We start from the raw sequence: 24,777 nt of genomic DNA, 5'->3' as shown, positions 1-24,777 counted from the left end.
ATTCAGGAACGAAACACTGTCACGTTGCTCAGAGACGCAAAACTGTGCTTTGGTGGCTGTGTTTGGAATTATTTTCTGTTGTAGAAATAGAGCTAAAAAAGGCAATATGGTGTCTAAAACGCAAGTCTCTTAATTAACTTGTTTACTGAACTGTTATATATATGTATGTATATATTCATGATGATTTTTGGAGGAAACGATGGCATTCTTTGTGTGATTTTGATTTAATATATGAAATTATATAAATATGTGAATTTTCTGCCCCTATATCTTCAATTTTGTGATCATTCGAAATGCATTTTAGGAGACTGAATGCGCGCGCACATCATTAAAACAAAAATAGCACACTCCTCACCACGGTCTTTTTAGCTAATTTGTGCAAAACCTCTTGCTAACATGTCAAAGCTTCATTTTAACCACCAATGCAACGATGCAATTATTTAGCTTACCTCTACATTCTTGCGAAGGGTTGATGTCTTGTCGAGATTTTAGAAGCTGCTAGTTTGGTCTTCCTAGGCAAGTACAGCTTACACTGCATAATAGAGCATACATATGGCCATGGGTTCACTTGATTTCCTTCGAGTTCAACTGCAGAATATGACGGGGTTTCGTTTTCAGCGGTGTCTGCACAACTAACGCCTGTTTTGTCCGTCTGCATCTTTCTTGTGATTTTAGCGCCAGTTTGCTCTCCTGCCCATTATTTACTGACGTAGTTTCCATGGAGCGATTGTTTTTTTTTTTTTTTTTTTTTACTCAGTAATTAATGTGTTTCAAAATGTAGCGAAGTACAATACTTCAGACAAAATATACTTAAGTAAAAGTAAAATTACAGATGTAAAAAATTACTTTAAAAAGTATTAGTACACAAAAAAGCTACTCAATTACAGTAACGCGAGTAAATGTAATTCGTTACTTTCCACCTCTGCAACTTAAAGATCTCCTAGATTTGGAAAATAGTGCAAGTACAGTTTTGTTGTACTTTTTTTAATGCTTTTTTCAAATTCAGAGCTGGGCGCTCACCGTTGACTGCCTGCTATTTTGTTTGGAAAATATCAGCATTAACTTTCTGCAAAATATCTTCATTTTCATTTGAAGAATATTCATTTTGGGTGGAGTAGTGTTTTAAATCTACTGATACCTACATTGGTCGACATGTGGATAGAGAAGCTATCTACACACACTGTCCCATCAGAAGCACCTCATGGGCTGGCTGTTGTTTGGTTGGGATGCTGGCAGGCGTTTTGCGTTGTATGAGGTGTGTGTGTTTAGTTGAGTTTACTGGAGGTGAATGGTGGCGGATTCCTGAAAGCATGTCGGAGCACGAGTAGGAGTACAAACAAAAATTATTTTATTAAGCTAAACATAAAACCACCCTATTCCTGGCTATCAATGTGTGGGGTGTGTATGTTTTTATTGAGGGTTGTGTTGGTGAAGCGCTATGTTTTGGCTATGCCAGCTCTGCTAAGATGGTCTTTCTTTTTTGTCATTCTTATGTCTTTTTGTATATTATCCCTTGCCTTTTTTTATAGCTACACTTTTAGTTTGGTATTATTTATTTGCTTTTCTTTTCTCTAGATGCCGGACTATCTATCTATCTTCTCAGATCGGTTTTCAGGCCTAATTCATCTGTGGAAATAAATCAGAAATGAATTGGATATGTGCATTTGTGTTAGCCATGTAAGCGGACAGATTGGATATTCCCTTGTTAATGAGTCGTACGCCACTGGAAAAAAAAGACGGTGGTGTTTGACGTCAACTCCGGTGGACGCTTGTTGCCAAGTCTATGGTTTTCCTGCAAAATGTTCTGGTTCACTGTTCCTGCAGGTGGCTTTTTGGTTTGTGGGTTAAAGTGATCACCTCCCCCCGGAATGTGATTTAGATAGAGGGTGTAAAAAAAAAAAAAAAGACATGACTCTGGGATTTTTTTTTTATTATTAGCAGTTGGGCTGGTTTTGTTTCACAGACCTGGCAACCCTGTTCCCCGGTCAGTATGTCTACACTGGGTTGTTTCAGCAAGTGTATAGTGTAAGAACAGATATAAGATATAGGTACCTTTAAACAGAAGAAAAAAAAAAGAAAAATTCAGATGTGCCAAATTATCATGATTTGCAATTTATGCATGCCAAAAATTACTTTTGTTTGGAATTATAAATGGTTGTTATTGTGGCTTTGAATATAACCCCCATATATATAAAAAAAGTCAAAAGAGTGGGCTGTTATTTGTATTTTAGGATACTGATGGTGAGTATCCAAGGATCCTGATGAAATCACTATTTTTGGTGGTCATTTTTACTGCAAGCCAGGAAAGTATTACACACTTGTGATTTGCTTTAATGGTGTTGTGTTCTTTGGTTGTTCTCTGCAGATATTGACGAGTGCTCCTTTGAGAGGACATGTGACCACATCTGCATCAACTACCCAGGAAGCTTTGAGTGTGTGTGTCACAAAGGTTACAGTCTGTATGGCCTCACACACTGCGGCGGTGAGTTCACAATCTCAGAACCAGCCAATGGTTCTCACTCTTGTAAATATGAAAAATCACAATCTGATACGCAAACTGTGTGACAGATATTGACGAGTGCAGCATTAATAATGGGAGCTGTGAACACGGCTGCGTTAACACACCGGGCAGTTACGAGTGTGTGTGTCCTCCTGGCAAAAAGCTCCACTGGAACAAGAAAGACTGTGTTGGTGAGTCCTCCCTTCGTTCCTCGTCTCGAAATATCCCATGATGTTTGCCGTTTCCATGGTAACACACCTCGCTTGTCCCTCAGAGGTGGTAAAATGCCTCCCGAATGGAAAGCCGACACCTCGTGCTCAGCTTAGCTGCACCAAGACAGGTGGAGGGGAGGCGTGTTCACTGTCCTGTCCGTCAAATGCACTTTTCCAGGCAGGTCAGTACCTCACTTTTTGGGATTTCTGTGGAAGTTAGTTGGACATCATGTGATTCTGCATTGTTTTTGGAGACATTTAGAGCAGTTTGATTTGTTGAACATGAAAAATGCAGATGAAATACATCTGAAAGGAAATTATTTATTTAGATTAAACACTCCATTTTATGGTTATTGGCTCAAACAGTCGTTGCCCTCTGCTGCCCTCTAGTGGTTTAAAACTTATATCACATGTGCAATAGGCTCAGTCTATTCACAAAACAAAGCTAATCTTAATCATTAATAAAGGATGATGAAGAGTCTGATGAGCAAAAGCTAGCCAGAAATGGCAAACTGTATGAGAATTAAGCTTGCTACAACTTGTAAAGACATTGAACTGTCATAACTCTAAATGTTGGATGACAAAACGAACCAAAAAAGGGCAAAATACGTATAGCTGGCTCATGTGAATGTGATTTTTGACTTTCTGTGAGAAAGTGACTAGAAAAGAATGTTGCGGCGATATTTCCTAAGTACATCTATCATCTCTGTGGACTGATTTGGTAAAGGTATTATGGTGCTAGATGCCCAAAACTTGTCTCTGACTCTCAAATGTTATGCAAGGACCATCAGTTTAGAGGAATGTGCATAAACATATTAACACCCAGAAGTAACTTTCAGACTTTAAGTCCTGATTCATTAAACCATGATTCATCTGTGCAGCCCTTACACAAAGGCTACATTCTCACCTGCTACAATCTAAAAAACTCTAGTTTGCACTACAAAACATGTATTCAAAATATATCTAAACATCCTTTAAGTAAACTAGTTTCAGAAAATGTTTTTTTCTTGCTTGTTTGAAGCACAAATGTACTAAAATACAGCTATTTTTATTCTTAAAACAAGATTTTTTTTTAATTATTCTAATTGTTTAACAAATTTCAACCCTTTTTGAGTAGAAAAAAAGATAGAAATAGTGTGCATTATAACAGCTAAATATAAAATATGTTGTGCACTACAAAAATAATTATTCAAAGTATCCTAACCACCTTATAATAGTTTCAATAATTTTTTTTCTTTTAACTCCATTGGTAAATTTTTCTTTCTTTCTTTTTAAAGCACAGATCTACTGAATTTTATGCTAAAAACAGTTTTTAATGCAGTGGATGTATTTCAAAAAGTATAAAAAGTTATAAAATTTCATGAGCACAATGAAGTATGCACCACAAAAAAAAAAACAACAACTATTATTTATTTTTTAAATAAATAGCTTTCTTAAAATTAATTTACAGAGAATGCTGTATTTTTTTTTGTTATTAGCATAAAATTACTAAAAATAAAATTATATGTATAATTGTTTGAAAAAAAAAATTAATGTTGAAATAAACAATGCAGTATGTACATGGAAAGTAGTGTACATTATAAGCTAATTTGCATTATAAATCTATTATGCAATAAAAAATGTATATGCACTGATCTGAAGTGAGTTCTAATAGTATGTGCTAGAATAAATCAAATGAATAAAATCTAAAGTTCATCTTTAAATAAGATCCATGTGAATCTGAGTATATGAGTATTTATCTTTGTGAGCGTGTGTGTTTAGAACTTTTGGATTCTCTGTACGTGTGTGTTAATGGTCTCCCCGGGTTCACACAGTGAGCACTAAAGCTGTATAAAACCTCTTTTAATCCTCCTTCACCCGGAGTCTGTATCCTCATGCCAACAGAAATATTCAGCCTGCCATTGGACGATTTGTGGCAAGGCCAAAGTTAGACCAATGACTCTCTAGACAGCTTCTCAGTACTCTGTCATCCTGACAGCCAATCCTCTCCACACACACACACACACACACACACACACACACACAAATGCATCATACACACACACTACAAAACATTACTCAGGCAGATGCAGCACCTGGACCTGGAGCATCTGTTTAAAAGCTTTCTCTCTCTCTCTCTCTCTCTCTCTCTCTCTCTCTCTCTCTCTCTCTCTCTCTCTCTCTCTCTCTCTCTCTCTGTGTGTGTGTGTGTGTGATTTAGACTCTGAGAACAGTTACACTCTGAGCTGCGGTGTACCTGTCCAGCCAGGTAAAGTTCCAGTAAAGAGGAACGTCACTACTTCCAGCAGTAGCTCCCTGCAAACCTGCACAGGTACATCTTTCATCTGTCTACGTCCTGTACTCATTTGTTAAACTGTGGGTTATCTGCTCAGCTCTGAGACAAAGGCTACATTCTCTCTCATAATGTCCAGTGCTACAGTTAAGTATGCACTACAAACACTAGTCCAGCATGCATTACAAAGCTAGCTTTTTTACGAACTTACAATGGCCACCACGTGTCCGTTAAGTCCACGAGGCTGTAGAGTGCCCCATTTGTCATTTTAGTTGTCAGAAGGGTGCTCGCTAGCGCCTCCTTTCGCGGCCCTCGATCCGCACTTCTGCTTCTAACCTGTCAGTCAAAGTGGCATAACGTCACCAAAGTGTGGATTCAGAGGAAGACCGTGAGGGTTTAGGGTGCCATTTGGGACAGGGCCATAAAGTATAGTATGCCCTTCAAAATATAGTGCACTACATCATTAAATCAAAACACTCATTAGACCAAACACTTGCTTTTCATGTTTCCTTCCATTCTTTTTTCTATTTCCTTTCCTTTTATCTTCTCTTTCCTCTTGTTTTCTTCTTCAGCTGCTTGTTGTTTCCTTTATTTTTCTGTTTCTTTCCATAACATTACTTTCCTTATTATATTTTCTTTTAATCCTGTCTTCTTCATTTTCTTGTTGTCTTTCCAAAAATATTTGTTCCCTTCCCTTCCCTTCCCTTCCCTTCCCTTCCCTTCCCTTCCCTTCCCTTCCCTTCCCTTCCCTTCCCTTCCCTTCCCTTCCCTTCCCTTCCCTTCCCTTCCCTTCCCTTCCCTTCCCTTCCCTTCCCTTCTTCTAAGAGGCTCAGGTGTTTCTCTTTTCTTCATCTCTTCTTCATATTATCTCTTTTCTTTTTTCTTGTTTCCTTTTCTATTCTATTCCATTCCATGCAGAGTAATTCTAATGTGCCTTACATCTCAGCCTGTCGGTTCACTCAGTGCAATGGCATTGCAGACATTCACATGCCTTTGCCTTGTCCCAGAATACCTATCTGGCTTTTGTGGCCCCTCCAGCGGAGATCAGACAGGACAAATGTAAAGTCATGTGGCAAGACCTGTTCCACTCCATTACATTGCATTACAGACATTGGATCACTAAAAAAAGAGCTCAAACGCAGATCCGCAAGGAGAATTAGGACAGGTCCTATCATTCAACCCCACTGAGGTCACAAGCACGATACTATTATCCCCAGTACTCTCTCTTTCCCAGCTCTCAGAATTCGACATTCCCCATGTGGTTCGTTGTGTAGATTTTGGACAGCAAAGCAAGGCACAGACAGACAGAAAGACTGCTTAGAAATACTCTCGCATACACACACACACACACACACACCGTTTCTTGTTTTGGACGGCATACATAGGAATGCTGTGAACTAGAGTAAATGACTCTGTGCTGGCTGCACATCTACATGCTGACAGATTTGAAATACACAGACGGGATTCTGCCACAGCGGCTCCTGAGGGCCTCTACACACGGGGCCCAGGGAGAACGAATAAATAGACGGTTCACACTCGATTCACACATTCTAGAACAAAAAAAAAAAAAAGCTTAAAGGTTCACTACCAAACTCCTACCACCACGTCCAAAACCGCCACAGGCTCACTATGGTTCTAGAAGAGCAGCTGAAGTCCTCAACCGCAGTGTGTTCTCTCTTCAACTCCTGACCCTTTGTCTCCCATCATTCTCTCACTGACTTTGGACTTGTTGTGCTAAACTAGATATTCACATTTGTAATACTTTGGAATGGGCCGCTCAGCCCACAGGACAGATTTAGTGTGTTTGAATGTTGGATTTCTAAAAGGCCTCATATTTTGTTGTTTTCCATGATTATTATCCAAACCGTGCAAGTGAAAGTGAGACTTTGCCGATTTCCTGTCCATCAGAGATGCTGGCCCAGCCTGTGAAGCAGAAAGCGCGCTTTAAGATCAAAGACGCCAAGTGCCACCTGAGACCCCGCAATAAGGAGAAACACAGGGATATGGGAAAGCAGGGCCTGCAGGGTGAGAAATAACATGCCAAACGGTGCACATTTAAAAAGTGATAAATACTGAATGCATTCTCTCTATTCTCCTTTGTCCCGTTTCCTTTCCTTTTTCTTCTTGTTTTCGGTTTTCCTCCTCTTCTGTTTCCTGTTACTTTTATATTTTTCCCGTTTCTTTTCTTTTCTGGTATTCATATTCCCTTCTCATTTTCTTTCTCTCCCTTTTCTCTTCTTCTTTGTTCTGTTTCCTTCTTTGTCCCGTTTCCTTTCCTTTTTCTTCTTGTTTTCGGTTTTCCTCCTCTTCTGTTTCCTGTTACTTTTATATTTTTCCCGTTTCTTTTCTTTTCTGGTATTCATATTCCCTTCTCATTTTCTTTCTCTCCCTTTTCTCTTCTTCTTTGTTCTGTTTCCTTTCCTTTCAATTTTCATGTTTTGTTTTTCTTTTCCTGTTTCCTTTAAAAAAAAATTATTTTCTGATTCCTACTTTCTTTCCTTTTTCCTCTTCAACATTGTCTTTTATCCTTTTCTTGCAATTTTCCTGCTTCCTTTACATTTATTTCCTGTTTCTTTTCCTTTTCATTTTCTGCTCCTTTTTCCTATTTTTCTTCACCCTTGTTTCTCTCTCCTTTTCTCTTCATGTTCCCATTACCTATTATCTTCTCCTTTTCATCTTTTCCCTTTCACGATTTTTTGCTTCTGATTTCCATTTCCTCTTCCTGTTTACTATCCATTTTTTCTTCTCCATTTTTAAAATTCTTTTCTTGTTTTGTTTGCTTTATCTCTTCAACCTTTCCCTTCTCTTCTTTTTTCATTCCCTTTTCTCTTTTTTCTTTCTCCTTTATTTCTCTCACCTTTTTACCCATTTCTATTTTCTGTTTCCTCTATTTTTTTTCCTATCCCATACCCTTTCGTCCTTTTTTTGGTTTCATTTACTTGTTTTGCTTCCTTTTCTTGATTCCTTTTATCTTTTCTTTTCCTTCAGCAGCTGGTCAGTTCCCCTGTACAGATGACTGTCAGGTGACATTTGTGAATCTGAAGTGCGACTCGTCCAAAAAACGCCGTCGTGGCCGCAAATCTCCATCCAAGGAAGTCTCCCACATCACAGCAGAGTTTGAGATGGAAATGAAAGAAGAAGAAGCCTCAGGTAACATTGCATTCATGCGTGTACAGTAGATCTCTCTGTGTACACAATTTCCATGTGGTCCCATCTGTGCCTTTAGAATGTAAATGTGATTGTTTTCATCTTTATATGTGTGTCAGAATCATGTAATGTGGACTGTGTGCGTGAGAAGACCAAACAGAGGCTGCAGAATGCCATGCGCACACTAAGGAAGTCCATCAGTAAGCAGCAGTTCTACATTCAGTTCTCCGGCACGGCGTACGAGGTGGCCCAGCGTGCCGTGCGGCAGACAGAGGGAGATGAGACCTGCAGTATAGGACAAGTCCTCACCGACGGGAAGTGTGGTGAGTATTCTGGGAAACGCTTTTGTTTTCTGATCTGGTGTATTGAAGACAGTTTGATGAGTCTGTGTGTCTGGGTGCGCTTCTGTGTGTTCATGTGTCTCCCAGTCAGCTGCAGTGTGGGAACATTCTACAGCGGAGAACAGGAACAGTGTGTGATATGTCCACCAGGAACCTATCAGGACAGAGAGGGCCAGCTGTCCTGCGAGCCCTGCCCCAGCACCGAGGGACAGGGCATCGCAGGGGCCAAGAATGTCTCAGAGTGCGGAGGTGTGTCTGGATGCATGTTATCAAACACTCAATCAATGAATAGCTTTGTGATGGTAATGAAACACCTATTGATTATTGGAAATGTTTCATGCGAGACCATCCCCTTTGTTAAAATTAATCAATACATTTTAAAATTCGGGGTCAATATAGCCTGAATTGAAATTGCAGAATTGCTCATTATCATGCAAATGTGAGATTTCTAATGAAAGGCTGAGGAACGTCTAGATCAATTGGTAGGTAGAAGCTTAATTTGACCATTTGAGCTGCTCAAGCAAAACCACAAACCAATTCTAATCCATTTTTAGGTGAGTCTCATACGTGCCACAGTGCACACATGCTCATAATACTTCAGTAGTTCTGTACAATTGACTATTGATCGAGAATCCTTTGCTTTTAGCTCCCCCTGGCGGAATTAAAATTCCATGACGTAACTCACTGAACCATGACAGATCACACAAAAAAATTAAGAAAGTTATTAAAAGAGTTTTTAACATTGATGATAATGAGAAATATTTTTTCTGAGCAGCAAAAAGAAAAAAAAAAGAATCCTGTGACAGACAGTACTGATGCTGAAAATTCAGCTTTGCATTACAAGAATAAATTGCATTTTTAAATTGAAAACACTATTTTCATTTGTAATGCTGTATCACGATATTGCTATTTTTACAGTTTTTTTTATTTTATTTTATTTTTTTTATAAATTCAGCCTTAAGAGACTTCTTTCAAAAAAATGTTTTTTGAAAAGTTCTGTTTTTATTTCTTAAATGTTTAAAATTGTATAATATAATATAATTCTTTCTCTGGTTGTAGGCCAGTGTCCTGCCGGTCAGTTCTCTGCTGATGGTTTCCGTCCATGTCAGCCTTGCCCGCTGGGAACCTTCCAGCCTGAGCCGGGCCGTGTGTTGTGTTTCCCTTGTGGAGGAGGACTCATGACTAAACACACGGGCAGCACGTCCTTTAGAGACTGTGAAGCCAAAGGTATGCTGGGAAACAAAGCTACTCCTGGTTAACACTTAAGCGTGGTTATTTCTTATATGTTTTGCATTCTCTCATCCCCATATTTCCAGTTCACTGTGCTCTTGGGCATTATTATAATGCCACCACGCACCGATGCATCCGGTGTCCGTCTGGTACTTACCAGTCTGAGTCGGGACAGAACTACTGTATCACCTGCCCTGGAAACACCACTACAGATTTTGACGGCGCTAACAATGTATCTCACTGCAAAAGTAAGTCAGATACTTGCAAATCCATTTACAGATGACGTAATAAGCAGTGATTTCAAGGCTCTGTCTGTTTTTATCCCTTCATTAGATCAGCTATGTGGTGGTGAGCTGGGTGATTTAATGGGCTACATCGAATCTCCCAATTATCCTGGTGACTACCCATCTAATGTGAACTGTGTCTGGACCATTAACCCTCCGAACAAGAGGCGCATCCTTATTGTTGTACCAGAAATCTTCCTCCCTATTGAGGATGAGTGCGGGGATGTTCTCGTCATGAGGAAGAGTGGTATGGTTTACCTATTGTTTTGGTTGCTGGTCTATAATTGCAGCAAGAATCCACATTAATGAGCTCTTCCCCTCTCTTTTTAGCCCAGCCCACTTCCATCACAACTTATGAGACATGCCAAACTTATGAGCGACCAATTGCCTTCACGTCCCGCTCACGCAAGCTGTGGATCCAGTTCAAATCTAATGAGGGAAACAGTGGAAAGGGATTTCAGGTTCCGTATGTCACTTATGATGGTAAGATAAAGTCAGAACACAACAATGTATTTATACATTTAGGAATCCACATTCACACACAGTAAGGTTACATTAGAAGTGAATGGAATAGTAGATTTAGTCAGTGTTTATAACTAATACACAATTCAAAAGTTTGAGGTCAGATTTATATAAAATATATTAATAAATAATACTTTTATTCATGCATTAAATTGCTTAAAAGTGACATTTAAGACATTTTTTAATCTTACAAAAGATTAATATTTCAAATAAATGCTTATTTTATTTTATTTTTATTTCTGTCCTGGATTCCTGAGGGGAAAAAGTATCATGGTGTCCACAAAAATATTCAACTCTTCACAAAATGATGATCAGAAATGTTTAATGAGGATCAAATCAGCATATTAGTTTGATTTCTGAGGGATCATGTGGCATTAAATAAATTCAACTTTACCATCACAGGAATAAATAACGTTAAAAAAATACATTTGTAATATTTAAAATATATTAAAATATAAAATAGTTATTTTAAATTGTATTATAATAATATTTCACAATACTACAGTTTTTACTGTATTTTTTTATTAAATAAATACAGCCTTTTGACATTCATAAATATTACCAAAATTGGTATATGGTACAAAATAGATTTGAAAATCTGAGAAGTAAAACAAAAATTCCTAAATAATAAATACTACATATATCAGTTTTTGTTGATGAAAGCAACGTGTCTTTGTCCTTACAGAAGACTACCAGCAACTTATAGAGGACATTGTTCGAGATGGTCGACTGTACGCTTCAGAAAACCACCAGGAGATATTAAAAGTGAGTGTGTGTTTTCATTACCGCAAGCAACTGTCAACAAACTTGACTTTATCTTCCACTTTTAATTATCTGATTCTGTGTTTTCAGGATAAAAAGCTGATTAAAGCTCTGTTTGATGTGCTGGCTCACCCTCACAACTACTTTAAATACACCGTGCAGGAATCAAAGGAGATGTTCCCACGTTCCTTTATCAAACTGCTACGCTCCAAAGTCTCCAGGTTTCTACGGCCGTATAAATAGAAACCCGAACATTTCTTCCTCGACACCGGCTCTGTCCCCATCTCTCTTCCTGTCTTTTCTCCACTAGCTCCCAGAAGGCCTCACTACTGCAAGAAGATAAAGACGTTTGGCCTTCTTCCTGTCTGAGATTTGTCCATCTGTCCCTTTTTGTCTTTGTTTGTTTTTTGTTTGCTAATATTTATGTGCTTGATTTTGCAAAAAGCCCTCTTTGGATGTTTGATATCTACAGTATATATTTGTATATGTGTGTGTGTGTATATATATATGTGTGTGTGCGTGTGTTTGTGAACAAAAAATTATGTGCAAGCTTATGGCGTATTAAGACACATACAGACACACACAGATATATATTCTTGTTTTGAAAAGGTTATTTTCATGCCCCTAATGTGCACAAGGGGTTTTAATATCCTAGTGCACTTAAAGTTTTATTTTCAAACTGTATGAGAAAGGATTTGCTGTCTGCTCTGACCACAACATGAGAAACAAAGCCAGATAAATGAAAGAAAAAGAACAACAACAAAAAAAAACAAGATAAAAGACAAAGACTACCTGTCGGTACGAGAGTTAGAGATTCATGTTCGTTGTTTAACTAGTAATTGGAGCTTCATTTGCACTTGAATTTTATATTGTAGAGAATAAGGAATCTTAAGTGTTTCTTAATGTTTTTGTTGTATAGAGATGTTTTACTTTGGTTGTAGAAACATGAAATGTCCAAACTTCCCCTCAACAGGATGCAGAAAGATATTCCCACCTATCTCTCTCCTGAAACCAGAAAAAGGTTTCATAATAATCATCTCATGATAAGGTTTTTTTGCAGTTTAATATAAAAAAGTGTTGAAGTACCATAATGTTTCATTGGGTCTGTACCTAGTCTGACAAGTATAAGATTGCTTCTATCATGTGTTTTAATTTCACATGATGCAATGAGTTTGTCATTAACCTGGCTGTTATTGTGCATGGAACATTTGGAGGAATTGTAAATATGGTGATTTTTGGCAATTCAGATTTTTGTTTGAGCTGGTTGTGTCATAAACTCATGGAAATGGGAGAGTTTTGATTCAGAACAACAAAGAATTCCATTTGGATTAAGAATATTACAGTCTATTACATAGTTATAACACATCTATTACATAGTAACAACATATCACCTTTGTGCTGTGCACAAAGACTCATATTTTGCTCTTCTTATTGAACTGTGGATGAAAATCAGAGGCTGTTTGTTGAATAGATGACATACCTGAAGTATGTGAATGTCAGCTGGCTGAAAAAAATCCAGAGATCAGATTATTTCACCTCATAAATCAGCAGAATTCAAAATCAAAAAAAAAAAAATATATATATATATATATATATATATATATATAAAGTGTGAGTGTCTCTAGTTCTGGTACAGTTTTATTCAATATTATTTGCCCATTTTGTGAAAACTGATATAGTGATCTTTTTTCAAGTGCATGGACTGTAGAGAAGTGAGAGAAAACGCAGAAAAATAAAAACCAAACCACAAACATCTAAATGTGCCATAAAGTCACATAAATTCAGATAATATTAACTCTATTAACTAATTTTACAGTATTCTGCATATATTCCAGTTTGGGAGGAAGGGGCGGAGTGATCATTCGAAAGCTGCTTTGTTATATGAGCACTTATTCATGCTTGTATTGCTAATATCCACATATCGACAGGGAAACACATTCACTATTGCATCCAGCATAAATAAACATACCTTCATGCATGCACACACAAATGCATTACCTAATCCGTATTATTATGCTATCACAGTAAATTTATGATTTGTGAGATAACCGCAGGTTGTCTTTGATTTTTGTTGGTGTTAATCACATGTTATAGTCTCATTTGATTACTAAAACAAAGGCATGTGACTATTTGAGGAACTGTTGCCGTTAGAAAAGAAGACGACGAATGTTTGACATGTAAAGTCAACTTATATACACACCTCCATGGCTTCACACACAGATATAAGTACTTAGCCCCTCAGATGGAGAGAGTGATTCAAGACTGCTGCTGGCGTGATTTGTAAGCTTTATGAATACAGATGTGTAAATGATGTACAAATGTTAGGTTTTTTTTAAAGTTAATATTTACAGTAGAAGGAAACAATATACTGGGGAAGGTGACATTCTAACATGTACCGGACTGTTCTGGAAGGCTGTGTTTGATATGCTTCTCATCATGATAAATGACCACATTACAGAAGAATGAACAGTTCTGCAGTGTGAAATCAACCCCAGAGGATGTGTAGAAGAGAATGGGAACTATTGTTAAGACCTCACTTTATTAATAAATCATTCAAATCCTTGTTGTGTGTGTTGTGCTAACCTTTCATTTGAAACGTGTTGATCATACACTAATTATTAGTGTATTAGGTAAAATGAATGAAGTGGACGTTAATAAAATTAGGAAAAATGACCCTAATGTCAACTAACGGCATTGTGAATGATTTGTCGCCCTCTTTTATTAACATATCCTAAAACATAATGCAGATGTCTCACCACAAAGGGGCAGTGTGCACTAAGATTTCGCAAACAATTTCGAATTCATTCTTACATATTTTTTTTTTGCTTGCTTTTTCAGAATATTTGAACTCATTTGTAAAGTAAAAAAGTTTGATATTCGTATTTTTTATTTTAAACTACCAGACAGTTCAAGATCGACTGATTTCCGATTAGTACACATTTATCTCTGATTAAGTTTTAAAAAGCTATTGCTACTTGCATGCAAGTCAAGGTTTAGACAAAAATACCATCTTTGGTTAGACTGCACAGATAAGTAATAGATATAGATGGTATATATTATTAAATATTAAGCTACCCCTCCGACTGAAACAAGTGACTTGATGGGCGAATTAACACTTCCTACTACGGGAAAGGATTGTCTCATGAATATTAACTACGTGCGTGACGTTGACACAGCAGACGCCTAACTGATTGGTTGAATGGGAGACGTTGGATTTGATTCCGCTGAGGAAAGATTTCTGTTTGAGCGCGCTTTAGCGTTTAAGGTGTAATTATACAACGATATAAAACGTCCAAAATTACAACTAATTGTGTACACAACTATCAAATAACACAATAACATGGATTTTGTTAAATTAATATAGATAATTATCGAATATAATATAATACCGTGTCTGCGGATGGCGTTAACTTACATCAACAACAACACCGGTTCTATTAGCAACAACGAAATACTTTTTTTATGATCATGAATAAAGTACCATGACTGAAAGCTCTTGGCCGTAGTAGGATTCGCAAGAGGAGGAGAGAAAGATCCAGGGCAGCTGAGTGGGAGTGTCACACACACACACACACACACACACACACCGGGGCACCACGCGACTTCAGTTCAAACAAACCAGCGCGATCCTCTGCAAACAGGAGCTCTTATCTGTTATTTACTAGGCGTCTTTACCTGCACGTCTCCGAAAACGTTTGGCGTCAGACTCTTGAGTTTGAATAGGTAAGTATATTTATGGTATGTAAATCAACACCGCATATCTTTTGAATATGCATGAATATGTGTAAGAGTGCGCTTTTATAAATGATGCTAGTCTGTCTGGAAAGCGGAGACAGTTAACGTTACCATAGATACAGCCGATACCTGAACGCTTGTTAAACGTGCGTGATTGATTTTTGGCACTGATATACTGTTTTGTGTTTATTTGTTATCTAAACAAATTCCTTAAAAGCATACAGTGTTTGTCTGGCATAGGGCATTTTGTAAAATTAGACTCCGTGAAAAGCAAGTTATCATGCAGTCAAGCCAATTAAACTGGTAGTTAATTTAGACTCTTTTTGTGAACCATGTTACACTCAAAAAAAATAAAAAAAAATAATAATAATAATAAAATAAATGAAGTCAAATGCAAAATACTATACATGGCAAACATTCAGTCCCATGGTTTATATTTAAGTATCATTCTTTAAACATCTGATTCCTTTAGTTTACCATAGTATCACCACTTTACTTTTTTTTTTTGTAAGAGTAATGTATGATATTTTTGTTTTGTTTTCACTTAACCATCTACTGCTACTATTATTCAAAGCTTCAGTCCCACATAGTTTTACTTCGTTTGCTTAGTCATTATCCATCTTTTATGTAGAATAGAAAAAAAATAAAAATAATATCACTACATTTTTTTAGGTCTTTCTAAATAGTTTGAGCACTCGTGTATTTCTTAAAGAATGGAGTAGAAAGCTTTCAGCTTCTTTCCTCCTTGTTATTTCAGTTCAAAATAACATTTTAGCTCCCCTTTCTTTCAGAGGGCTTTTGTGTCCTCTGTCTTCCCAAACAATTGTCTCTATTGCGACGCATTTTTTTTCTTCCGTCTTTAAAGTGCAGGGAACTCTATTGTTAGACACAGAAATCTTGACAGAATGGTTACCATGGCTTTGTGTAAGATCTCAGCACTAACGCACAGGAGAGTGGGACATACCGCCGTCAACCGCATGTCTGATTGTGGGTTTTGATAATATGCCGCTGTCACTGCTCACATCTCCCTTTATCGTGTATCTCATACTTTTTTATCCTCAGGTGTATTGTGGCCGCTGGTGCATTGTGATTGAGGGGAAGCATGCAGGCTCGCTATCCCAGCATCAGAGCTGTACGGTGGGCCAACCACTGAATACGGTCTTGAACTGTCCCAAAAACGTACATAAGACCATCTCACCCCAGTGGAGGCCCTTTAAACAAGCACTTCCGGACAAGTGCGCGTGTGTGAGAGAGAAAGCAATAGTGTGTGTGTGTATTGCCATGGCTTTCACACTTTCCGAAATCATGGCAGCCCGACGACAGCAGCAACAGTCTCAAAGAAGTGGAAGAGGTGTGGTAGAGGTGGACGAGTACAGCTCCAACCCGACTCAAGCCTTCACCTTCTACAACATCAACCAGGGTCGCTTCCAGCCGCCCCACGTCCATATGTAAGAAAACATGTCTTTTTTGTATGGGTCATATATATGGTGACTTGTTGTCCAAAAAATTTTTTATATTTTTTTTTTTCAATTTAGATTTTTAGCAGCAGCACTTTAATTTGCATTCTGACAGCATGCTTTGCTTTAGCTGACAGTTTGCGCATTCAAATTCTCTCGGGGGATGTTCATCACCTTTAAAACACTGTTGCTACAGCCATGAACATTTAGATGAGTATGTTTGGTTATTGCATCAAAATTTAAGCTGTTTTTTTTTAAGCATCTCACACCATGAGGGTTGCGTTTTTTAAATACTAAAAACTCTCCTTGAAACCACCCAGTTGGGTTCAGGTGAGCTAAAGATTTTTAATGATTTAGGGCTTCTTTAAAAGAGATTCTTTTGACTAATGACTAATGGAACCATTGTCTTTAGAGCTGCTTTAACAACATAATTTGAATTAGTCTCATATTTTAAGAAATTTGCATCATTGTTTAATTTTCAACTGAATTGTATTGACAAAGTGTTGTATAAATAAAAGTGACCTGACTTGACCAAGAGTTCAAGGAACTAACTAACTAACTAATCGCTTTTGAAAATATGTGATTTTTCACATGTTGTTGTCCATCACTGGATTTATTTCCCCTGATGGGCCATGTTTCATTGTTTCTCTTATTTATTTATTTATTTATTTTAATTCATGCCAATTTACAAAGGAAAACAGGTCACAACTATATATTTGCAAATGTGTATGTGTGTATGAATGTCTGTGAGTTTGTACCTGTGCGTGTGTCGTCAGTAGAGTCTGTGTGGTCGACCCAGTAGGAGATGCTCTAAAGTGGGCCATCCTTATTCAAAACTCTGCCATGTCCCTCAGAGACCCGTTTCTGCAAATACAACTGCGAAGCCATGAGAGAACGATATATAACCTTATGTATTCCCACACCTCTTTCTCTCCCTCTGTCTCTCCACAGGGTAGATCCGTTACCCCACGACTCCCCCAAGCCCCCGGGCTACACGCGGTTTGTCTGTATCTCTGACACACACTCACGCACTGACACTATTCAGATGCCGTACGGTGACGTCTTACTGCACGCTGGAGACTTCACAGAGCTCGGCCTGCCCAGTGAAGTCAAGAAGTTTAACGACTGGCTCGGTGAGAATTTAATTTTTTTCTCTTCCTTAAGAAGCTTTTGTCAGCAACTTAAATTGAGATCAGATAAAAAATGTTACAAAATACATTTATGGGATCATTGCATCTCTAAAAGTGTCATAGGGCTAAATCTGAATACTTTTTAAATAATTTTCTGCACTGATTTTTGGGGATTTAAGTATGATAAAACATATTAAACAGAGCTGAGAGAGCTGCAGTATTATTCATAGCAAACAAGCATAATTATATTAGCCAAAGTATTAAATAAATGAGCATGCAAGATATGTGGGATGTGTGTAGATCTGTGAATGTTGCATGTTCAAAATCTGCGGAAGCCTATGTTTGAAATAATGAATTATGTACTATGAAAACACAACTCAAAAGCTTTTTATAAATAAATTGTTATTGTTAATTTTATTATTTAATATCTTGATAGGCAAAACAACACATAGGTCTTTTATTAAAAATCCTGAAAAAAAGATATATATTTGAAGTTGCAGCCTTTGATAAAAACCCTTTTATCACAAGGAGAATATGGATGTTTAAGATGTTTATCTTCTAGACCATCAGAGAGGCATGTAGAGGTCATTGTCCTCTACATGCCTCTTTTTTTAATTTATAACGGCTGTGTACACATGTGCATGTCCAAAAAGATGAGGATGGCTCCGTAATAAAGAGAATCAGAAGGATGACTGGAGTTGTTTCAGGAGAGGGAATAGAAAGCAGGAGATCTGGATGGATGGATGGATGTATGGAGGTTAGTCAGCGGGGTGCAGGAGACACCAGTCAGATAAAGACTCCCACTCTTGTGTCTCATCTTCTTTACCGCTATTGATTCTCTGCTGTCCTGCCTCTCTCTTTCTTTCTGGCACGCCGTCCCTGTGCCAAAAAGGAAGTTCTCGCTTTTGTTCTTGCGTTTGTCTCTGTATAAATATTTATAACGTTGGTTCTTTTTCTCATCTCTGTATCTTTGCTCCCGTGTATCTGAGAGAACTCGCAGCGCACATGCTTCCTTTCTTTATCCAGCAACAATCCTCAGAGATATGATTTACTTCTTACCTCACAATACTTTAAAGTGTGTGCAAATACACACTCACGGCTCTCACGGACCTCCTCATATGGTGATGCTCTTAACTCTAACCTAGTCTCATGGACATTTTCCTTGTCAGTTATATATATTTTTTCATTTTTGCTTCCACACTTTAGTGCTTTTGCAAAATCTGTTTCCTCTCTTTTTGCATGGACTCTTCGAGACTGAAATTGTCCGCTTTAATATTTTAGTCAGTTGGGGTACTTTAATAATAGAGTATCACCTTAGACCTCAAAGTAGGCATGGTGAATACAAGGTGCAATAAAGCAACTCAGAGAAGGTCTGGAAGCATGTGAATTTGTTTATTGTAGTAGATAACGTGGAACCATCTCTAGTTGTAGGGTAAAACAGAGATTTGTGTAATAGCTTAGTAAACTGGTGTTATGTGTCATAGTTGTTACTATATTGGGTGTTTTAGCACAGCTGGAATGCTTTAATAAAATGGTGTTCACAGTGTGAGACACTGAAAATAAACAGTTAGATGTGTCAGAGCAAATCAAAGATGTCTATCTTGTGTGTGTTTACTACATTGCAGAATACGGTAGATTGCTGTGGACTAAATGACTTATGATCAGTGATATGGAAATAAATAATTTGTTGTCTTCTAAAGCCGCTTTTTGTAATGTCTATGTAATAATTTACTTATCTGCCAAAATAATATGGTCTCTTTATCATCAGTAATAGGCTTTCCTATGTAAAAAATGTATATGATATATAAGATTTATTAATTGCCATACAGTACACTAGTGCTCATGATTATATTGTCGTTGCAGCCTGTTGACCATTTGACCACTGTTGTTACCTGTAGATGTCCCATTCTTAACACTTATTGGTCATTTAGTACCTTTTTACATAATGTACTTTTCAATTTTTTATTCGTTATGAAATGAGTGTTTTTGTCTTTTGACAAGATGAACAAGATTGCAAATTTTTCACTTGTGTGAGAAATTATTACAGCGTTGTCTCTTTTGCCCGTTTGTCTGCCCAATCAGTTAATTTGAACTACACTGAAGAAACCGTTAGGAAGTCCAGATGTTCTTGAATTAACAGTGCTAATATATGAATGTGTAGCAGAAGTGTCAAAGCGCAGTTAAAGCTGTGTTATTTTAAGCAAATCTGTATCCTCACAGGTCTCTGTTTGTGTTTATCGGCCTTGAATCATTTGTATTTGCCTGCTGAAGAACTGTTCTAGCTCAAGAAACCATGCTTGTCTTCCTCTTGTATCTTTCGGGCTTACACTGACCAGAGAACATGCCTCAGGATCAATTCTTGGATCTTTCAAGAACTGCGTAAAAGGAAAGATCTGACATGACTTCCCAGTAATCACAAGTGATACTACAACCTTTCTGGAGATCATAGACATGGCTGAAATCTGCTGTACTAGCAGGATGTTTTGCTAAAGAATGTAATCAATAGTTTTAGTAAGTTATGTCAGCGTGGACTCCAATAATCCAGTCCAATTTTAGATGAAGTTAACTTGTTTGAGCACTCAAAGTTTTTTTTCACAGGAGTTTTCTGTAAGTTTAAAACAATTTGCGGCATAGCCAAGGCTGAATTTTGAGTATGAATCTGTTATTGCATTGTTTTTCCTACACCTTTTCTGTGTGGAAGTCATTATGTGTAGACAAGGGTTAGAGAAGCGAATTGAAATGGATAATATACTTTTCTTTCTCTCAGGTCAGGAAGGTTCCGAAGTTCTCCCGTCTTGTTCTGTCCTGTCCACACATTATGAATAATAGATAAGCCCAATGGTGATGTGACAGCTGTGTGAGATGTGTATTCGAGTGTGTGGGGTGGAAGAATCTTGGGAGAAAAGTTTACACCTTTTTCACTCCTTTTCTTTTCCCTCTCTCTCCTCTCAACTTTGGAGTTTTCCCTCCGTTCTCCCTCTCTGGTCTGTATCTGGAGAGAAATCCGTCATGAAACTTTAATGTGCTCTCCCTTTTTCTCCCTTCAAGCTCTACAGCTCTCTTTTTTGCGTTTTTTTCCCCACCCTGCCATTGGTTTACTGAGCTGAAGGTTTAGCTGTGGATTATTAACGAGGAAGCTTGACACTCCTTTACGGTTTCTCTCTTAAAATGTAAAACAGTCTCAGACAAAGATGAAATCTTTGTGTAGTTTTGTGGTTGAATACTTTGTGCCTATGGACCTGTGTGTGTACAGCATATCATCTGTTTAGTACTGTAACATCTTATCTTTTTCTTAAATGCTTTTTTTGCAATTAAAAGAAGTTTGGTGTAGATTTAAAATGGAAATAAAAGCACTACAAATGCAGCCCATACAACTCATTCTTCAAGTATTTTGTAATATGATTAGGAGCAGACTGAAATCTTCTAATGTAAAAACAAGAAAAGAGAAACGCACTTTTTTCTTTATAAAGGAAAAGCATTCTGAACAGAAAAAAATGAGTACATAAAGAGAACATTTTCATTTCATTTCTGTATCTCATACATGTAGTTTTTAATATTCAAACATGTATAGTTTTATGTACAGATCCAGTGTAAGTTCTCACCTTGTGCCCTGCCACCTTTGTGTGAGTTTGTGTTTGAGCCTGAATGCCTATGCATGGGTGGATGCTGTGTGTGTGTTTCTCTTATAATATTGTATGTTTACATTTCACATGGGCACATGAAGAAACACAAAGAACACCTACACTGTTTGTGTGTTTGTGCACGTTGGCAGAAAGATTCTTCACTCCACTTGTTCAAAGCGTCACTGTTTTCTGTTGAGCCGGGATTATGGACTGAAAAAAAGATCTAAAAACAGGGGAAAGGGTGAACTGATGGGTTGAAACAAGTGCACCAAATATGCTTTAAAGGGGTGACATCATGAGAAATCAAATCTTCCTTGATCTTTTAAAATAAAAGTGTTTGATACACTATGGAAATGTGAACTATGTTTTTCAGAACTCAGTCCAAAATGTCCATCTATTGAATCTAAGCTTTTTTTTTTTTCGTTCTGTGCTTCCTTAACTTCAGATAACAGATAAACACATGGCTGGCCGGCCGCCCACATTTGAACTTTATACTTCAAGTGGTACATTTCACGGATTGTCTTATGAATCTGTTGATACTTCAAAGTAGCTGTTATTGAATTATGGGATGGTGCAAACCAAAAAACAGCTCACACGGCAAAGCATTGCTACCCATTTCACATGTGAAGAAGGTGTTTTTATATAGCCATAGACACCTTAAAAGCATGTTAATAGTTAAAAAGGGTCAGAGAGAGGGTTAAAATGACCTCTCGGGATAAAAACCTATTTAAAGAAATATGCATATGACTGTTTAATAGGCTATTTCTTCTCCAAATTCTCTAAATATAAAGGGGAAATCTATACAGTTTTTGCCACTTGCAGTCAGAAAACCGTATTCATATAAAATCAACCAATCAGCACCACCACAGTCACAGTTTTCTGATTCTGTTATAATGTACAGTTTGTTCTTTAGTAAAACAAACTAAACAAAACATTTAATCAATCAACATCACTTCACTTCTTTACTTTTGGATGCAAGGGAAGTAAAAAAAAATCTGTTAAAAACTAAAAAATATGAGTATCGAATGATAAACTCTGTGATAAACAGAGAAACTTTATAAAGAAAGGTAAGTATTTTCATATTTTCCTTTTGATGTATTATAGTGACATTAATTATTTATATATAGTCAATGCACTGCAAATGCAGCATGACAGCATGACAGTTTTAAACTGAAACTGCAATGGGTTTTTTGTCTTTTGCCTAAATATGACAAAATATTTTAATCTCATGTACTCTCAAGCTCTGTGATTTTCCACTATATTTTTCACAATATGCCATGATTAAATTTCTTTTTTGGCATATTTGTTAAATGCACAGTTATGATACTTTCTCAGCCAGCCAACTTACAAGAAAGTACACGTATCACGTAGGTGGCAAATGTCTCTGGAACGTCTGCAGCATCACACACAGCGCGAGACAGCACCATAATCCTCTTGAATGAGCTCTGAATTTTGGAGGTTGGAGGATTTGCTCCATCAAAGTCCAAAGACCACCCACCAGAACAGAAATGACAATAGCACTCAAATCCGGACACTTCCTCTGGGCTTATGCACCTCTAAAACCCTGATTCTAATGGTCCAACACACACACACACACACACAGAAATATGTCAATGTTGCAGCTCAAAAGACATGTTTAAGAGTGAGACGTTTTGTATGGCAAGTGCTTGTGTGTGTGTGTGTGTCTGAGTTGTTGAACATGCTATTTTCTCTGCACGTATGTGTCTGTGTGAACACGCACGGGCCTGCATTCATCCTCTTTAATTGCGCTCTTTTTGAAGTGAAAAGAACAGAAGCTGCCTGTCAGATTCATAGTGAAATTTAAGCTATTGCCACCTTGAAAGTGCTTTTGAAATCCAAGACAAAGGGCCCAAGAAGATAGAAACTAATAACAACAAGCAGCACACACTCGTCCGTGTGTCCGGATTAGGCGTTTTAGGCTGAAATCGGCATGCTTTTTTCTTTCCCGTTTCCCGCTCCTTCTCATCATAAAAGCTTTGGGCTCGTCTTTTCCATCCTCCCTCTTGCTGGCGTTTTGTATTTGTGTGATTGATTGCTTCCAAAGACTTTTTTTTTGCTTTGTGTTTCTAAGGGAATGACTCCATTGTAAAATGGTGATTCTCTCTGTAATTCTGCCTTTTGAAGGAGTCGTGCCGTTTGTGGAATCCATATGAGAGAGAAAGGAGAGAAAAGAAAGGCAATGAGTGCACAGAGATGAACATATGCACAGGGAGATTTTCACACTTTTGCAGTGCCTACACATGTATGTGAAACTGATGGTGCACAACATAAACACAATATGGAATACTTTTTTTTTTTTTTTGGATGCGAGGATGCACATTAACAAATACTTTATGTGGTGAGAATATAGATGAGCAGAAGGAGAACTGGTCAGTCGTGATCCCAAAAGACAGGGTTGTTGATGGCAGGGAAAGCAATGCTAAATGAAAATAATACAATGCAACTAAGTATGTAGTAGTGCATGATTAAGACAGCAAGATAAACAGGCTAATCAACTTTTAAAATCCAATCCTTGTATCTTTTTGTTGACAGGCTATGCATCTAATTAACCACTTTTTATTTTATAAAATATTTTTGTTATTTTTACTAATTTTTTAAAATGTAATCTTTAGTTTATTTTTACATGCTAGATCATTTTGGGACCCTGGAGTAAAGGATCTAGTGTGACTCTGAAGGGATTTCTTTTGTAAAAAATAACAGCTAACTGTACATTGTTCCACTTTTCACATAGATATTTGCCTAATATATATTAAATAATTATTATACTAGCAGAAACAGACTGCATAGTGATACAAGAAATATAAAACTTAGACCGCATGTAGGAAATCTGTTGCCTGGTGCAACAAAATGCTTGGACCAATCAGAATGGAGTATTCTATAGACGTGTGCAATATAGACAGTGTATTGACAGCTGTCTGGGAAATTGATGTTGAATTATGGATTTGACATGCATTAGAAGATATGAACTCTCTTAAATCAGCTTGGAAATCAAATCATATCAAGGTAAAGCAAACGACCGAGCTGGAAGGTAGTTCTTTATTACGTGTATTACAAAAGTGTTGAGCAACCATGAAAGACATCAGAGCTTTGCCTCTGGAAGGATGCTTTAAATCTCCAAAACTCCTGTGCTGATCCTTGTGAAGCATCTGCCATACACACATAAAACCCTCAAATTTTGCCCATGTCTTACTTTTACGATCATCTCCCAGCGATGGTAAAATTGTGCTTATGGCCGCAGAATTTTAGAGTTGCCGTAGAGTATTGTGCTTGTGTTAAGTGTCAGGCAAATTGCTGTTAAGTCACACGTTTTGAGCATAAGCATGTTCGATGGACTGTGTGTGTGTGTGCGCGTTCTGTCATTTTTTTTTTGTAGGTCCTGAAAACCAGCACCCCCCACATCCTTCCCGCCCACAATTTAATTGCCGCTTTTCAGGGACGCGCTTGGCTGCATAATTGTCAAAACACAGGCTGACTGAACTCTCCGTCACACCTCAAACCTTACACTTTCTGACGCATCTCATCTCTTTTATGACACTTTTCA

At 37.5% G+C, this 24,777-nt stretch overlaps 2 protein-coding genes across 6 annotated transcripts in view; both read left to right on the top strand.

Annotated features, from left to right (window-relative positions):
* LOC132105591 (signal peptide, CUB and EGF-like domain-containing protein 1) overlaps positions 1-13,832 on the top strand; it is a 64,295-nt gene extending 50,463 nt beyond the window's left edge. For 2 of the 4 annotated variants that reach the window (XM_059510827.1, XM_059510825.1), the window contains 14 exons: positions 2,366-2,482; positions 2,569-2,691; positions 2,775-2,894; positions 4,913-5,023; positions 6,893-7,009; positions 7,973-8,134; positions 8,251-8,454; positions 8,560-8,721; positions 9,532-9,699; positions 9,789-9,950; positions 10,036-10,233; positions 10,317-10,469; positions 11,194-11,273; positions 11,361-13,832. In XM_059510827.1, the coding sequence (XP_059366810.1) occupies positions 2,366-2,482; positions 2,569-2,691; positions 2,775-2,894; positions 4,913-5,023; positions 6,893-7,009; positions 7,973-8,134; positions 8,251-8,454; positions 8,560-8,721; positions 9,532-9,699; positions 9,789-9,950; positions 10,036-10,233; positions 10,317-10,469; positions 11,194-11,273; positions 11,361-11,513 (2,030 nt within the window). In that variant the 3' untranslated portion in view covers positions 11,514-13,832. The remainder of the gene's footprint in view (positions 1-2,365; positions 2,483-2,568; positions 2,692-2,774; positions 2,895-4,912; positions 5,024-6,892; positions 7,010-7,972; positions 8,135-8,250; positions 8,455-8,559; positions 8,722-9,531; positions 9,700-9,788; positions 9,951-10,035; positions 10,234-10,316; positions 10,470-11,193; positions 11,274-11,360) is intronic. The other 2 variants (XM_059510828.1, XM_059510826.1) reach the window with 1 other exon arrangement.
* A 675-nt stretch (positions 13,833-14,507) lies between these two features.
* The window catches only part of LOC132105590 (metallophosphoesterase domain-containing protein 1), a 56,220-nt gene continuing 45,950 nt past the window's right edge, over positions 14,508-24,777 (top strand). The window contains exons 1-3 of one of the 2 annotated variants that reach the window (XM_059510824.1): positions 14,508-14,993; positions 16,068-16,453; positions 17,414-17,595. In XM_059510824.1, coding sequence (XP_059366807.1) covers positions 16,287-16,453; positions 17,414-17,595 — 349 coding nt within the window. In that variant the 5' untranslated portion in view covers positions 14,508-14,993; positions 16,068-16,286. The remainder of the gene's footprint in view (positions 14,994-16,067; positions 16,454-17,413; positions 17,596-24,777) is intronic. The other variant, XM_059510822.1, reaches the window with a different exon arrangement.

This window comes from Carassius carassius, chromosome 26 (assembly GCF_963082965.1).
Source record: "Carassius carassius chromosome 26, fCarCar2.1, whole genome shotgun sequence".
NCBI classification, from domain to species: Eukaryota; Metazoa; Chordata; class Actinopteri; order Cypriniformes; family Cyprinidae; genus Carassius; species Carassius carassius.
This window is presented reverse-complemented; position numbering and strand designations above follow the sequence as displayed.